Below are 16,881 nucleotides of genomic sequence, written 5' to 3'. Positions count from 1 at the left end.
CCTAAAGCCAGTTGTATGTCCCTGGGCTCTCCCTGAAGTCTTCACTTCACCAGTTGACAACTTATCCTCCTTGCAATCTCCTCTCCAACAAAGACAGCAATGCATATCTCATGGAGTGGCTAGGAAGATGACATGAAACGACGAGTGTTGAGCATCGCCCCTAGTATCAATTTTCTTGATTTTCCTATCATTTTTTTTCTCCAAGTAGGCAAGGTTCTCCATCTTCTTAGATGTCCATGCAGATGAGTTTGATTTTCCAGCCAAGCTTCAAAGAAGAGATTACTGTTCAATTCTCTGTATTCCGAAAAGCTTCAAAGGCCACTTGCCAAGGACAGTGATGAAGGTAAAGATTTTATCGAGACCTTTGTGTTTTCTTCAGATCTTTTAGTGGCCTAAAGGGGAAAAGTAGGGTAGGTCAGAGCATATATAACTAGGGGCTCCCGGGCACCACCACATGCTACAACCCAAAGTTCCCTGAGTAGGAGCCAGGAAAGAAACATGAAGTGGCTTGTGCTCCTCGGGCTGGTGGCCTTCTCAGAGTGCATAGTCAAGTAAGTATGGGGACTGAAGCCACATCATATTCCTTTCTTGGATTTCTCTTTTCATATGATTATTCTTCAAATCATCAGGTTTAGAAGGTAATGAAATGTTTCTCTAAGAGTCTTAAAGTTCAACTCCTTATTATGGATAAGTAACTTGCTATAGGAACTGTGGATCCCAAGGTCTTGGTGTATATTTGGGTTGCACAAATCTTGGGGTCCAGTCAGTTGCACACTCTATGCAGATGTCAATGTGGTACTGTGGAGTAGCACTTTTCTACATTTTTTTCAACATGATCTCTTTTTTCCTAGCCTATATCTTCATCTCTGTATCACTGTCATTTATCTCTCCATCTCTTTGGAAGTCACTGGGAGTGTGTTTCTCTTTCTGTTGTTTTCTTTTAATTTTTCGTTTGACTCGTCCTTCCTTCTCAAGCCTCTGAATTTCCCTTCCTTGTTCCCTATATCTTGGATTCTTCTTTCAACTTTCTCTTCTCTTTCAACTTGGAGAAAGATACACTGTTTTACACTGTTTTGTATTGGACAAGCAGTGTGAGCACAGCCAACTCAGAAACCTCTTGCATTTCAAATTGCTCCCTTGTAAAAGAGGATAAGAGTTCCCCTTCTACCTCCTTCCTTGAGGTACTATGAGAAGGAATGAGTGGCATGGCAACAGCAATGCTAATGGCTGTAATTGTTAAGACTTTCTATTTATCAGGTACCTTATATGCATCACTTCACTTATCCCCAAGATATTCTATTTGGAGGGTTTGTATTGTTACATTCCAACATATTACCAAAGGGGAGATTGAGACAATGCATTGTCATATATTTTACCCAAGATTGCAGAACAGAACCTGTATTGAAGTCTATGTCTTTGCCATGGTATATGAATAAAATTCTGATAATAATGTGCCTCATAAAAAATGATTAGAAAATACAGAGGGCCATTACAATGACAGTTATACCTTAACACTGACAGCTAATTTTAGCATCTTCTTTATTTTCTTTGTCAAATGCTCGGTGAAAGAATACCTCTAAGGAGAGTGAAGACCATGAGAAATACCGTCAGTGGGAAAAACATGCTGAACAATTTCCTGAAGGAGCATGCTTATAGACTGTCCCAAATTTCTTTTCGTGGCTCAAATCTAACTACTCTCCCACTGAGGAACATCATGGATGTGAGTATTTTGGGAGGATGGTGTCCCACAGAGCCTTCCTGGTGCTCTAGTCTAGCACTGGGGCTCATCTGGAGGTGCCAGGTGGGATGTTGGGGTTGGGGTTCCTGCAGGAGGCAGAAACACTGGAAAACCAGGACCCCACCCAGAGGAGAAGGCACTCTCTCCTCAACTGTTGGTCTTTGTGACTGGGCCCAGCAATTACCAGGTGGCAGGTAAACATCCATTTCTGTGTCAAAGATGTGTCATTAGTTTGAGGGTGATTATTGCTTCCAAAGTGAGCCACTCAGTTATAGATGAGTGAACCATCACTCATATAAAAGGTAGAACCATCGGCAAAGCAATTGTGAATCCCCAGGTAGAGGAATTCAGTTTCCACAGATGCAAGAATGACAGCAGTAAAATGTTACTGAACCTATATTCTGAGTATGGCCATAAGAATCATTTTGGTTTCTATCTTTAGATTTGAAAAAGGGCTTATTTTGTCTTCAAGATGTCTTCAAAAATGGCCATGTCAGCCTGAGAGTTAGGCAAAGAGTAAATATATGTCAAATGAAACGGTCAACTGTGTGCTGTTGATTGGGTGTGGTCTGAGTTTAGAGGGAGTGGGTGGGGTTGATCAAGAAGGACCTCTTAGAGAAGCGGGTGCTAAGTCTGGGTTTGGAGAAACTACAGAGCTTCTCAAATGAAGGCACCAGGACTTCCCTGGGTGTCCAGTGGTCCTGGACGTCCAGTGGTTATGCCTCTGGGCTTCCCATGCAGGAGGTACCACTTCAACGCCGGGTGATAGAATCAATATCCTGCATAGAATGTAGCACAGGAAAAATATATCAAATGCAGATATGTCTGTGATCAAAGTCTGTGAGCTGCACGGTGGTTAGAAAGTGATCTCGAAAGATATGTGACACCTAGACGGAGGCAGCAGTGTGGGAATAGAGGGTAGCCTGTTCTGCACTAACCCACTCCATCCTTCTCCCTGTAGATGCTCCACATGGGTACCATAACCATTGGAACACCGCCTCAGGAATTCCAGGTTGTCTTTGACACAGGCTCATCTCTTTTGTGGGTGCCCTCTGTCTCTTGCAAGAGCTCAACGTGTTGTGAGTACAGACACCCCCTATCCGGACCATCTTTCACCTGCCTTGCCACCCTGTTTCCACCCTTGGCACCTGATGACACTCATCTCTTGTGTCTGCAGCTACACGCCGTAGGTTCAGACATCTTCTGTCTTCCACCTTCCGGTCTACCAATGTGAATTGCAGGATCACCTACGAATCTGGGAGAATTAAAGGAAAAGTTGTTCATGACACAGTTCGGGTAACAGTGTAACAAATGCTGAGTCAGGACTGTCTATGGAGTGACCACTGATTGCAAAACAGATGCCGGACCATCTGGCAGGACCCTTCCTAGCCTAAATCCCATAGATATTGGCCATCTTATCCACAGGGTCATGTCTCTGGGGAGACAAGGCTCGTGGTGACACATAAGCAACCAAATTAGCTAACCCAGAGAGTTGCTTGAGGTTTGGACTTGCAGCTCCTCTGCCCATTAGCATTTCAAGGTTCATTTTGCTGGGAGCAAGAAGAAGGGATAAAAGCACAAACTGTTATATTCACAGATTATTCCAGGCACTTTCAGGTAATAACTGGTTTTATCCTGCAATGACCCCACACAGCAGGTGGTCTGGTTAGCTCATGAGACATGTGAGAAAACTGAGGTGCAGGCAGCACGGGCCTTGCTAAGGGCACGCATGTGGTAAAAGGTGGAGTTAGGCTGGCTTTTCAGGACTGAAGTTGCTGTGGGGTGTTTGGAGATAGGATAAAACTGATCTCTGGATCCTGGGGGCAGTCAAGGGCTTCAGGTATCCACAGTGGGAAACTGGAGGCCTGAGAAGTCAAGGGGCCTGATAAATGATTTCTCACTCTAGAGGACCCTTGAGAGTCTAATAAACCTACGGCCTGCCTCCCCCAAAATACTTGAGTTGTCTCCCTCTGTCTCATTCTCTCTCATACGCACTCACAGAAATATACACATATCCTTAAAAGTGAATTCCCAAGGCAGTAATTTCATAGAACCCTGCAAGCAAGATTGTGTTTTTGGCTTCTGTCTTCCTGGACAAATGCAGAATCCAGAGTAAATTACAGGGAATGCAGTCCATTCCTGTCATTAGGTGACAATGATGACAAAGATTAGGCTCTCTTGCTCTCGATTGTTTTGTCCATAACGTGGCACCAGTGGGACCTGGCTTGACTCTTAGTCACGCCGCTTGTACAGAAGCCACGAGGCCAATTTGACTCATTCAGGTGGTGTTTTTCAGAGGGGCAGATGTTTTAAAATTCACAGCATCTCTCAAATGGAACCCAAATTTCCCTCCCAGCTTGATCTAACCGTCTGTGGGCCACCAAGGACAGAGCCCAGCCTCAATTCTTCTCTGAGGATCTAATGGCAATGCACCCCTTCCCATTCCTAGCCCCACTTCACATATCTATAAGTGGCAACAGTCTTCTCTCCCACAGATTGGTGACCTTGTAAGCACTGATCAGCTGTTTGGTCTAAGCATTGAGGAATATGGGTTTCAGGGCCTACCTTTTGATGGCATCTTGGGCTTGAACTACCCAAACATATCCTGTCCTGGAGTCATCCCCGTCTTTGACAACCTGATGAAACAAGGTGCCGTTGCTGAGCCTGTTTTTGCCTTCTACTTGAACAAGTAAGTCTGAGATGGACAATCCCTTTCTCCAAATTAGCTATAAGATGCTTTCAGTTGCACAAAAATTATAAAATGTTTGATAAAGAAGTATCCTGAGAGATAACTTAACACAGATAACTATGGCCCCAAGGCCCAATTGGCTTCACCCTGGCTTTTATAAATAAAATTTTGTTGGAACACAACTCTACTCCTGGGCTCAAGACAAATAACATGATCTAGGGGAGTGAGTGAGTAGGAAGGCTAATGGAAGGCAAAAGGAAACAAGTTGAAGGAAAAGGCAATATGATTTACTTATGAACTTGATAAGGAAGGAAGGAGAAGGATGGTGGATATCTTTCCTTCCTCATTAGCATTCCACTGGGAGCCCAGGACCAGCTACACAATTTGTAGGAGCCAGTGAGAAACAAAAGTGTGGGACACAAAAGTGTGAGACCCTTTGTTCAAGAAATATTAGGCATTTCAAGAAAGGGAGAGCAGAGGTGTGGTCCCTTCTGAGTGTGGAGCCCTTTAAACAGTAGACATCACAGGCCAGTTGAGCCAACCCTGGGTGACCTGAACCCACACCCTTAGAACTCCCAGGCCTTGATTTTCCTGAAAAATGACAAGGTGCACAACGAGAAAGCCAAACGCTTCAGCATCCTGTCCTCTGAGGGTGTCTGAGCACTCAGGTTGCTGAGGGTCCAGGGCGTCTTCAGAAGACATAGTGGGCGGAGCCCAGCCAAGTGATACAGCTTTTAACCTCCTCTGTGCCACTCATTAGCCAGTAACAGACCTCACTCTGGATCTCAATCACTCCAAGACACTATTTCTGCATCTGTACATGGGGACCTTATAAGGGCCTGGTGGGTGGACAAGCACAGCTCTTAGACAATGGTGTTGTTACTGTCTCCCAAGGATCCCCCCCCCCGACTTGTCTCTACAGAAGCAAGCAGGAGGGCAGTGTGGTGATGTTTGGTGGGGTGGACCAACGCTACTACGAGGGGGAGCTCAACTGGATACCATTGATCAAACTGGGCAGCTGGACTATACACATGGACCGGTAAGCCTCTCCCTCTGAGGACCAACCCAAGCGATGCTCCCATTAATTTTCATAGACACAGGCAGACACACACAAATGCATTCTCAAATACACAGTCACACAGACATATATACCACCGACAACAACCCAGACACACAGACACATGGAAACATACAAGCAGACACATATAAACATACACAGAGACACATAAAAACAGGAAGGGCTAGTCAGAGATACACAAGCACACACAGAGACACATACAAACACACACACAAACAAACACACAAGCACATAGATGCACAAACAACCCATGGGTTATAATCCTTAGGCCTTCTGAGCAAGGCTCTGACAAGGGTCCTGAAAGGGTCAAGACAGGTCTGTGCCACTGGGACAGTGCTGCAACCACTGCCCTATGAGATGGGGAGCATGGTTAGAAGGCTCTACAGTGTGATGAACAGAGGATCAGGGAGAATTTCTCCAGCCTGATATGATAAGCCAGTTATGATAAGATGACCGACTGTCCAGGGCTACCTAGGACATAGGAAGTTCTCAGTACAGATAAATGTCTGTAAAAATAGCGACAGTCCTGAGAAAATGGGGAAAACTGGTCTCCTTTGGGAGCAGCTACCTAGAAGTGGAGAGAGGCTGGCTGCAGTCTTAAGACATGAAAGCAACTAGTAAAAAATATACCCCACGTTCTTGGGCACACAGTGGGACAGGGGCTATAATAGAGAATCAGGAAGTTGTGATCCAGGGGTCACCCGAGGACAAGAGGCATAACTGACAGGATTCTGTGTGATACCCTCCGACAAACGCTGACCTATCCTTTGGAGTTTGTGTGGGCTAGTCATGTATTTCCTGGCCAGGGTCTCAGGGTCTGAGCTGGTTGTAGGAGCAGTGCTGGGAGACACCCTCTCCCAGAGGAGCCCACCTGCCCCCCTACTATGAGAATCTGCTGCCCCTGCAAATCTCCATCTTCAATCTGTGTGACCTGTTATTTGTTCTCCACCAGATACAGTTCTCTGTAGGTTTCTTACTGTTTTCTCAGTCTTCATTCTCTCATTGAACAGACAAGCATTGGGTGTCCACTCTGTGTCAGGCAGTTTAGGGAGGCAAGGAGAATAAAACTCGCCCTCACATCTAAGAAGGCAGATGTACATGAAGTGATCACTCACATAGTGACTAGTGACTTTGGTACATGCTAGACATGAGGAGGAGAAGGCAATTGCAACCCACTCCAGTACTCTTGCCTGGAAAATCCCAGGGATGGCAGAGCCTGGTGGGCTGCCCTCTAGGAGGCTGCACAGAGTCGGACACTACTGAAGTGAGTTAGCAGCAGCAGCAGCAGCAGACATAAGGAAGGGTACACAGAGAGTGAACAAGGCAGGAGACTGATAAACACCGGGGGAAAGACTTCCCGAAAACAATACAGTTAAGGTGTAATCTGGAAGATGAGAAGAAATTTCTAGCCAAAGTGGAGTGGAGTCTTCTAGGAAGAAAGGTCAGCTTGTGTCAAGGTACAAAAGATCCTCGTCTATTCAAGTACATCATTCTAGGATGTCAGAAAAAGTGCTGTGTCGAGAGCAAAGGAAATGAGGGCAAGAGACGAAGCACTGTTTAGGAGACAGTCAGGCAGGGGAGACTCTGGGAGATTCAGAATGACCTTGATGCCCATTTTCTTCCATTGTCTCTCAGCATCTCCATGAGAAGAGAGGTTATTGCTTGTTCTGATGGCTGCGAGGCCATTGTTGACACCGGGACATCAGCAATCAGAGGCCCAAGAAGACTGATCAATAACATACAGAAGCTCATTGGCGCCAAGCCACGGGGTTCCCAGGTGAAGGGTCATGCCCCAGTGTCACTCCCAGTTTCCACACACAAGAAGGATCTCCAGGGCCAACCTCTCAACCTCTCTCTCTAACAGTACTGCGTTTCATGTTCTGCGGTCAATACCCTGCCCTCTATTATCTTCACCATCAACAGCATCAGCTACACAGTGCCAGGTCGAGCCTACATCCTCAAGGTGAGGGGACAATACTGAGGGTTGGTTCTCAAACTGGAGCTTGCAGGAACCCTTGGGCTGTTGCTGGGAGGAGGGCACCCTCTGGAGGCCATGTCACACCATTCCAGATGCTGCAGAGTCCTGTGGCTGGGCCAGTGCCTCCCACAAATCCAATCACTTGAGAGTAAAGAGCCATGTGGGACACTGATCTTCCAGAAATAAATGTGGGGATGTCATACCATGCAGGCATGGTGGGAGTCAGGGAGAGGGGAACACTACAGTCCACAGTCCAATAAGAGCTTCAATTTAACCTGAACTCTTAGGTGCAAGAGCATGAAATTCAGCTCTAGCAGTCCCTGAAATAGGCCATGTTACAAGGAGAGTGACTGGGGACAGTCCCAGTGTGATTTCCCAGCATAAGTTAACAGTCTCCCTTCTCTTCTCACAGTTTTCCTGGTTTCGATGATAAATTACATGGTCAGCCTAGTTCTCGGCTGTATCTTCCCCTTGCTCTGGCCAGGTGCCTCCTTTGTGAGTTGGGGTACCCGGCCCCTCTATGTGATGTTTGATACTAAGGTGAATAAAGAGTGCACAGTGACTACTCAGGCCTGGCACCAGGTGGAGGCTTCATGTCAGCTCCCTGCGAGAGTTCAGAGCAGGCTGATGAGCTCAAAGAAGGCTTTGAGGAAAAGAGGGAATTTCAGGAATTCTAAAACCACAAACTCATTGAGCCTCATGGAGGGTTACTTGGTGCTAGGCAAAACTGCACTGGATTCCATGCAAATGGCATGTCAAGGTTGTCTGCACTGGAGCACTGGGGACTTACTAGGGGTGATGAGGGCTACGGACTGACCAGTGGGGATGGGGAACCGGAGTAGTTTACTCACTGAAGCCTGGAGTGGACAAAGAGGGTGAGTGTGAGCCGAAGGCAGCTTCTCAGAGTTCCTGAGTTAAGTCTTCAAAAAGTGTTGTGGGCACTGCTCTATTTAAGATGGATAACCAACAACGAGTTGCTGTATAGCACAAGGAATTCTGCTCAGTTATATGATAGCCTGGATGGGAGGGGTCTCTTTGGGACTAGAATACCCTTATGCATACAGTTAAGGCCCTTTACTGTCCACCTGAAACTCAGGATATTGTTAATCAGCTATACTCGAACACAAAATAAAAATTTTTTAATAAACTCTGGATTATGTGGATGCAGGAGGAGAGCAAGCATTCTCTGCAGAGAAAACAAAGAGCAGGAACCAGAAGAAAAGAAACAGGGAGTGAGGGAGCTACAGACACACTTATTCTTTTCTAAATAATTATATTGAAGTGTGGCTACTCTTCAGTGTTGTGTTAAGTTCTCCTGCACAGCAATGTGAATCAGCTATACACATAGAAATATATATTTTTTCTTATTCTTTTTCATGTGGTTTATCACTGAATATTGATTATAGTTCCTTATGCTCTACAGTAGGACTTTGTTGTTTTTCATTCCTCTGTTTCCCCATCTCCCAGTCCTCCACTCACCACACCCTTCCTCATGACAACATGTCTTCAGCCTCTTTGATTCTGGATGAACTCTCATATCTCCTGCTGCTGAGAAAACCCCTTGATACTTATCAAAAGAGGGAAATAAAGAAAAGAATTGTGCTGGGTCTGGATATTTGGAGAAGTCACCAGTAAGGGCTCATGCTGACTGGTGTGTGTCTCTGACTTCCCCAGGATTCTAGGGGCCGCTGCTATTCCACCTTTAAAGAGCACACTGTGAGTTCATCTACAGAGACCTGGATCCTGGGTGATGTCTTCCTGAGGATGTATTTCACGGTCTTTGATCGAGGAAATGACAGGATTGGCCTGGCACAGGCAGTGTAAATAAATGCTTGAAGTGGTTCAGTTATCAGTAAGGATACTTCTAACACACACTCACTCACACTTTGTGCACTGCTGCCCAGGATGCTGGTAAATTGTATTTGGTGTTCTGCACACCCTATTCTCAGTAAAGAATAAAGGGTTTCACTCTTAATGGTGTGGATACAAATGGTTGCCTCTGTTTGTGTCTGGGAGTGACGGTTCTAGAAACAAGTCTGAATCAAAATGGAGAGAAGCCCTACTCCAACTGGCTTCAAGGGAAAGGGAGACTCATTGAAATGATTCTGGGAACCCAGGACAGAAGAATCAGAGCAAATACAAAGATCTCAGTGACTGGACCTAAGAAATCAGAAGTCATCAATTCTTTCTCACCTTCCCTCTTTCCCTTTCCTCTTTTTTGATGGTCTTAGCCTGGCAACTTTCTTCCTTAAGGCTTCAACACCTGGTGAGGGAGTTCAAGCTGCCTGCCCTAGGGTTTTAAATCCTGAAGGCATCACCTAGTAAGGAAAGAAGATTGCAGACATCAGAGTTCAAGGGTGTAATATGAATGACTCACCTCAGGTCACATATACAGCCCCAGATCAGCCATCCTCACAGGGATATGGGGTCTTATGACTGGCTTCACATGGTCTCTGGTCCTGACCCAGCCACACACATGATTGTCAATTACTTCCAGAACTACATGACTGAAGCTGAGGAGAGGCAGCCTCAAGGATAGCGACTGGCAGATACTCTAGGCCATGAAAGAGTTTGTGATGATCCACCAACTCCACCACCTCCTCATTCAGAGAAATTATAAGTGATAATGAAATAGACTCTCTTCATCCCATCTCAGATTATCTTATCACTGGGCTTCTCCTCCAGGGAAGTTTGGGTGAGGTACTTCATGCAGAGTTGGTTCCCTCTTGTTCCCACACCCCAGTCACCAGCTCTCTGCCACATATGCCTCCTCTATCCTTTCCAGTTCCACTTGGTAAATATTTGCCCCAGTGGATCCCTGAGTCATCCCCCTCCTCCAGGGCCCAGAATGCCCCTTCCTTGGCCTCCAATGCTGCTGGGGAGCATGCAATGCATGTATCAGGAGACCCAGGGTAAAAGAGAATTCAGCCTTTCTGAGCTTCCTCCAGGGGTGGAGCTACAAACTATTTGCTTGGAGCTGCCATGGTTAGGCACTTTTGCAGTGGACGCATCTGTTCTTCCTATCTGGAGGGACTCAGTAGATGCATCAGCTGAGACAGCAGGGGTCACAGGTTGATTTCCTTTCAGATTTACTGGTTTGATCTCCTTGTTGTATAAAGGACTGTCAAGAATCTCGTCATGAACCACAGTTCAAAAGCTCAATTTTTTGCCCTTCACCCTTTCTTATGGTCCAGATTGCACATCTGTACATGATTACTGGCAAAATCATAGCTGTGACACTGCAGACCTCTGTAGCAAAGTGAGTCTCTGGTTTTTAATACATTGTTTAGGTTTTTCATAGCCTTTCTTCCTTCCAAGGAGCAAATTTTGTGGCTGCAGTCAAGGTCCATAGTGGCTTTGGGGACTAAGAAAACAAAATCTGCCACTGTTTCCAGTTTTCCCTCATGCATATGCCATGAAGTGGTGAGACACGATGCCATGAATGTTGAGTATATTTTTGTGAATAGTTTTTTAAATGTTGAATTTTAAGCCAGTTTTTGCATCTCCTCTCCTCATCAAGAGGCTCTTTTGTTCTTTTTTGCTTTCTGCTATTAGGACAGTGTCATCTTCATATCTGTGGATGTTGATATTTGTCCCAGCAATCTTTATTCCAGCATGAGAATTATGCAGTCCAGCTTATAGAATGATGTATCCTACCTATTAGTTAAATAACCAGAGTGAGAATGTACACCTTGTCATGCTTCTTTCCCAGTTTTAAATCTTTCAGTTATTCTGTGTCTTATTCTAAGTGCCGCTTTTTGATCTCCATGCAGGCTTTTCAGGAGACAGGTAAGGTGACCTGGTACTCCTGTTTCCTTAAGAATTTTCCACAGTTTGTTGTTTTCTACACAGTGAAAGGCTTTAGCATATTCAGTGAAGCATACGAAAATATTTTCTGGGATTCCCTCTCTTTCTCTATGATCCAATGAATGTTGGCAATTTGACCTCTGGTTCCTCAAACCAGTATGTACATCTGGAAGTTTTCAGTTCAGGTATTGTTGAAGCTTATCTTTCAGGATTTTGAACATTACCTTGCTAGCAAGTGAGATGGGAACAATTGCATGATACTTTGAACATTCTTTGGAATTGCTTTCTTTTGGAAGGAATGAAAACTGACTTTTTTCAGCACTGTGGCCACTGCTGAGTGTTCCAAATTTGCTGATATATTGAATGCAGCACTTTTAGAGCCTCATTCTTTAGGATTTTTAAATAGCTCAGCTGGAATTCCGTCACCTCTCCCAGCTTTGTTTGCAGTGATGCTTCCTAAGGCCCACTTGGCTTCATACTCCAGTATATCTAGCTTTACATGAATGACCCAAGCATCATCACTATCCTGGTCTTTATGACCATTCTTGTACAGTTCTTCTGTGCATTCTTGCCACCTCTTCTTAATCTCATCTGCTTCTGTTAGGTCTTTGACTTTTCTGTCCTTTATTGTGCCCATCATTTTATAAAGTGTTCCTCTGGTAGCTCAAATTTTCCTGAAACGATTTATAATCTTTACAGTTCTATTATTTTCCTCTAATTCTTGCACTGTTCACTTATGAAGACTTTCTTATCTTTCCTTGCTATTCTCCAGAAGTCTGCATTCCATTGGGTATATTTTTCCCTTTCTCCTTTGCCTTTCATTTCTCTTATTTTCTCAAATGTTTTTAAGGTCTCCTCAGGCAACCCCTTTTCCTTCTCACATTAGTTTTTCTTGGGAATGGTTTTGGTAACCACCTCTTGTACAATGTTACGAACCTCCATCCATAGTTCTTCAGGCTACCAGACATAATCTCTTGAATTTATTTTTCACTCTAATATAAATTCATAAGGGATTTGATTTGGGTCATAACTTAACGGTCTAGTGGTTTTCCTCACGTACTTCAATTTAAATTTGAATACTGCTTGCTTCTGCCTAATTTTGGTGCCAGATCACCACCCACCAATCCCAGTGAGTGTGGAGCAAAAACACACAATTTGAGAACTGTTACCCTGGGTTTGTACTTGGCTTTTCACATGCTTAGCTGTGTGAGCTTGATCAAGTCTCTTAATCTCAGTTTTCTCATCTGGAAAATGGGCACCATGATGATAATTCCACCTTCTAGATTGCATGTGTGCCTGCTAAGAAAAAATGGCCCTGAGAGGGATTTCTGGGTTCCTGAGTCTGGAACAAATATGAATTATTCTGCCACATGGTGAGAAGGAAATCTTCTGTTTTGAAGTTATGGCTGCCATCCAAAAGTCTAAATATTGATTCAAGCCAAATGACATCTATTTCTGAACCCCGACCCAGAACCCTGATTGAGCCAATGCTTCTGTTTTCTGGACTCACACAAGAGCTAATGATTCAATTCAGTTTGGTCACTTAGTCGGTTCCGATTCTTTGCAACCTCATGAATTGCAGCACGCCAGGCTTCCCTGTCCAACACCAAATCCTGGAGTTCACTCAGAATCACGTCCATTGAGTCAGTGATGTCATCTAGCCATCTCATCCTCTGTTGTCCCCTTCTCCTCCTGCCCCCAATCCCTCCCAGCATTACAGTCTTTTCCAGTGAGTCAACCCTTCACATGAGGTGGCCGAAGTACTGGAGTTTCAGCTTCAGCATCATTCCCTCCAAAGAAATCCCAGGGCTGATCTCCTTCAGAATGAACTGGCTGAATCTCCTTGCAGTCCAAGGGACTCTCAAGAGTCTGCTCCAACACCACAGTTCAAAAGCATCAATTTTTCGACGCTCAGCCTTCTTCACAGTCCAACTCTCACATCCATACATGACCACTGAAAAAAGTCATAGCCTTGACTAAATGTACCTTGGTTGGCAAAGTAATGCCTCTGCTTTTGAATATACTACCTAGGTTTGTCATAACTTTTCTTCCAAGGAGTAAGTGTCTTTTAATTTCATGGCAGCAGTCACTATCTGCCATGATTTTGGAGCCCAAAAAAGTAAAGTCTGACACTGTTTCCACTGTTTCCCCTGTTTCCCCATTTACTTCCTGTGAAGTGATGGGACCAGATGCCATGGTCTTCGTTTTCTGAATGTTGAGCTTTAAGCCAACTTTTTCACTCTCCACTTTCACTTTCATCAGGAGGCTTTTTAGTTCTTCTTCACTTTCTGCCATAAGGGTGGTGTCATCTGCATATCTGAGGTGATTGATATTTCTCCCCGCAATCTTGATTCCAGCTTGTACTTTCCACCCCAGTGTTTCTCATGATGTACTCTGCATAGAAATTAAATAAACAGGGTAACAATATACAGCCTTGACATACTCCTTTTCTATTTGGAACCAGTCTGTTGTTCCATGTCCAGTTCTAACTGTTGCTTCTTGACCTGCATACAGATTTCTCCAGAGGCAGGTCAGGTGGTCTGGTATTCCCATCTCTTTCAGAATTTTGCACATTTTATTGTGATTCACACAATCAAAGTCTTTGGCATAGTCAATAAAGCAGAAATAGATGTTTTTCTGGAACTCTCTTGATTTTTCCATGATCCAGCCGATGTTGGCAATTTGATCTCTGGTTCCTCTGCCTTTACTAAAACCAGCTTGAACATCTGGAAATTCACAGTTCACATATTGCTAAAGCCTGGCTTGGAGAACTTTGAGCATTACTTTACTAGCATGTGAGATGAGTGCAATTGTGCAGTAGTCTGAGCATTCTTTGGCATTGCCTTTCTTTGTGATTGGAATCAAAATTGACCATTTCCAGTCCTGTGGCCACTGCCGAACTTTCCAACTTTGCTGGTATATTGAGTTCAGCACTTTCACAGCATCATCTTTCAGAATTTGAAATAGCTCAACTGGAATTCCTTCACCTCCAATAGCTTCGTTTGTAGTTATGCTTCCTAAGGCCCATTTGACTTCACATTCCATGATGTCTTGCTCTAGGTGAGTGATTATATCATCATGATTATCTTGGTCATGAAAATCTTTTTTGTATAGTTCTTCTGTGTATTCCTGCCATCTCTTCTTAATATCTTCTGCGCCTATTAGGTCCATACCATTTCTGTTGTTTATCGAACCCATGGCAAAGAGAAGGCTATCTTGCTCTTGATTGTTTTGTCCACAAGGTGGCACCATTGGGTCTTGGTTGCCCCACCCGGACAGAAGCCACAAGGCCAATTTGACTCACTCAGGTGGTGTTTTTTAGAGGGGCAGATGTTTTAAAATTCACAGCCTCTCACAGATGGAATCCAAATTCCCCTCCCAGCTTGATCTAACCATCTGAGGTCCACCAAAGACACAGCCCAGCCTCAATTCTTCTCTGAGGATGTAATGGCAATGCACCCCAGCCCAGTCCTAGCCCCACTTCACTTATCTGTAAATGGGACCACTCTTCTCTCCCACAGATTCGGGACCTTGTAAGCACTGACCAGCCGTTCAGTCTAAGCCTGGCGGAAACTGGGTTTGAGGGTATACCTTTTGATGGCATCTTGGGCTTGAACTACCACAACATATCCTTCTCTGGAGCCATCCCCATCTTTAACAAGCAGAAGAATCAAGGTGCCATCTCTGAGCCTGTTTTTGCCTTCTATTTGAACAAGTAAGTCTGAGATGGACAATCCCTTTCTCCAAATTAGCAGTAAGATGCTTTCAGTTGCACAAAAATTATAGACCACTTGATAAAGAAGTATCCTGAGAGATAATCTAACCCAGGATAAATATGGCCCCAGGACCCTAGCTGGCATCACTGCTGGTTTTTATAAATAATATTTTATTGGAATACACCCCTGCTCCTGGGCTCAAGACCAGTAACTTGGTCTAGGGCGGTGAGTGAGGAGGAAGTCTAATGGAAGGCAACAGGAAACAAGTTGGAGGAAAAAGCAATATGATTTGCTTATCTATTTGATAAGGAAGGAAGGAATGAGAAGGATGGTGGATATCTTTCCTTCCTCATTAGCATTCCACTGGGAGCCCAGGAACAGCTACACCGTTTGCAGGAGGCAGTGAATAATAAAAGTGTGGGACACAAAACAAAATGTAGGATCCCTTGTTCAAGAAATATTAGGTGGGGTTCCATCTTTGTGTGGGGTCCTTTGGACAGTAGAGGTCACAGGCCAGCAGAACCAACTCTGGGTGACCTGAACCAACATCCTTAGCACTCCCAGGCTTTGATTTTCCTGAAAAATCAGAAGCTGGACAAGGGGAAAGCAAAAACTATCCAGCACCCTGTCATCTGAGGGTTTCTGAGCACACAGGTAGCAGGAGGTCCTGGGCCTCTTCAGAAGACATAGTGGGTGGCTATGTGACTCTGTGACTCAGCTTCTAACCTCATTGCCACTCATTAGCCAGTAACTGACCTCAGTCTGGTTCTCAATTGCTCCCAGCCTCGATTTCTGAGTCTGTAAATGGAGATCTTATTAGGGCCTTGATGGGTAGACAAGCACAAACACAAGCTCTCCAACAGTGCTGTTGTTACTGTCCTCCAAAGATCTCTCCCTGTTTCCTCTCTACAGATGCAGGGAAAGGGCAGTGTGGTGATGATTGGTGGGGTGGACAAAGCGTACTACCAGGGAGTGCTTAACTGAGTACCATTGATCCAAGCAGGAGACTGGTGTGTACACATGGACGGGTAAGCCTCTCCCTCTGAGGGTCAGCCCAGTGATGCTCCACATCTGTACACGGACACAGGCAGACAAACACAAATGGATTCTCAGACACATAGTGACACAGACATATACACCACCCACAATGACACAGACAGACACACAGACACATGGAAACACATAAGCAGACACATATAAACAGAGACACATATAAACATGCATAGCTAGTCAGAGACACAAAAGCAAAATTAGAGTCATGTACAAACACATATACAAACAAACACAGAAATACATAGATACGCGAACAACCCATGGGTTCATAATCCCCAGGCCTTCTGACCAGGGCTCTGACCAGGGTCCTAAAAGGGTCCAGAGAGTTCTGTGCACCTGAGAGAGGGCTGCACCCACTGCCCTGCGAGGCGTGGAGCATGGTTAGAGGACTCTACAATGTGCTTAACAGAGGATCAGGAAGGATTACATGAGACTGAACAGAATTATAAGATGACCAGCTGTTCAGGGCTACCTGGGACCAAGGAAGTTCTCAATACAGATAAATATCAGTTTAAAAACAAGGAAAGTCCTGAGCCAATGGAGAAAGCTGATCTCCTTAGGGAGCAGCTACCCAGGAGTGGAGAGAGATTGACTGCAGTATAAAGACTTGTAAGCAACTAATAAAAAAGGCACCCCATGTACATGGGCACACAGTGGAGCAGGGGCTATAACAGAATCAGGAATGGGGAATCCAGGAGTGACCTGAAGACAAGAGGCTTAATTGATAAGATTCTGGGTGATACCCTCAGACAAAAGCTGACCTGTCCTTTGGAGTTTCTGTGGGCTAGTCATGTATTTCCTGGCCAGGGTCTCAGGGTCTGA

General features: G+C 44.8%; 1 protein-coding gene across 1 annotated transcript; it reads left to right on the top strand.

Annotated features, from left to right (window-relative positions):
• PAG-6 (pregnancy-associated glycoprotein-6) lies at positions 499–9,307 on the top strand. The gene is given in 9 exon segments (NM_001285560.1): positions 499–551; positions 1,570–1,720; positions 2,700–2,817; positions 2,916–3,034; positions 4,234–4,427; positions 5,350–5,466; positions 7,141–7,282; positions 7,370–7,468; positions 9,158–9,307. Coding segments are annotated over 9 exon segments (1,143 nt in total).

This window comes from Capra hircus, chromosome 29 (genome assembly GCF_001704415.2).
Source record: "Capra hircus breed San Clemente chromosome 29, ASM170441v1, whole genome shotgun sequence".
Taxonomy (NCBI): Eukaryota; Metazoa; Chordata; class Mammalia; order Artiodactyla; family Bovidae; genus Capra; species Capra hircus.
Note: the sequence above shows the minus strand (reverse complement) of the source record. Positions and strands in the feature narration are given on the sequence as shown.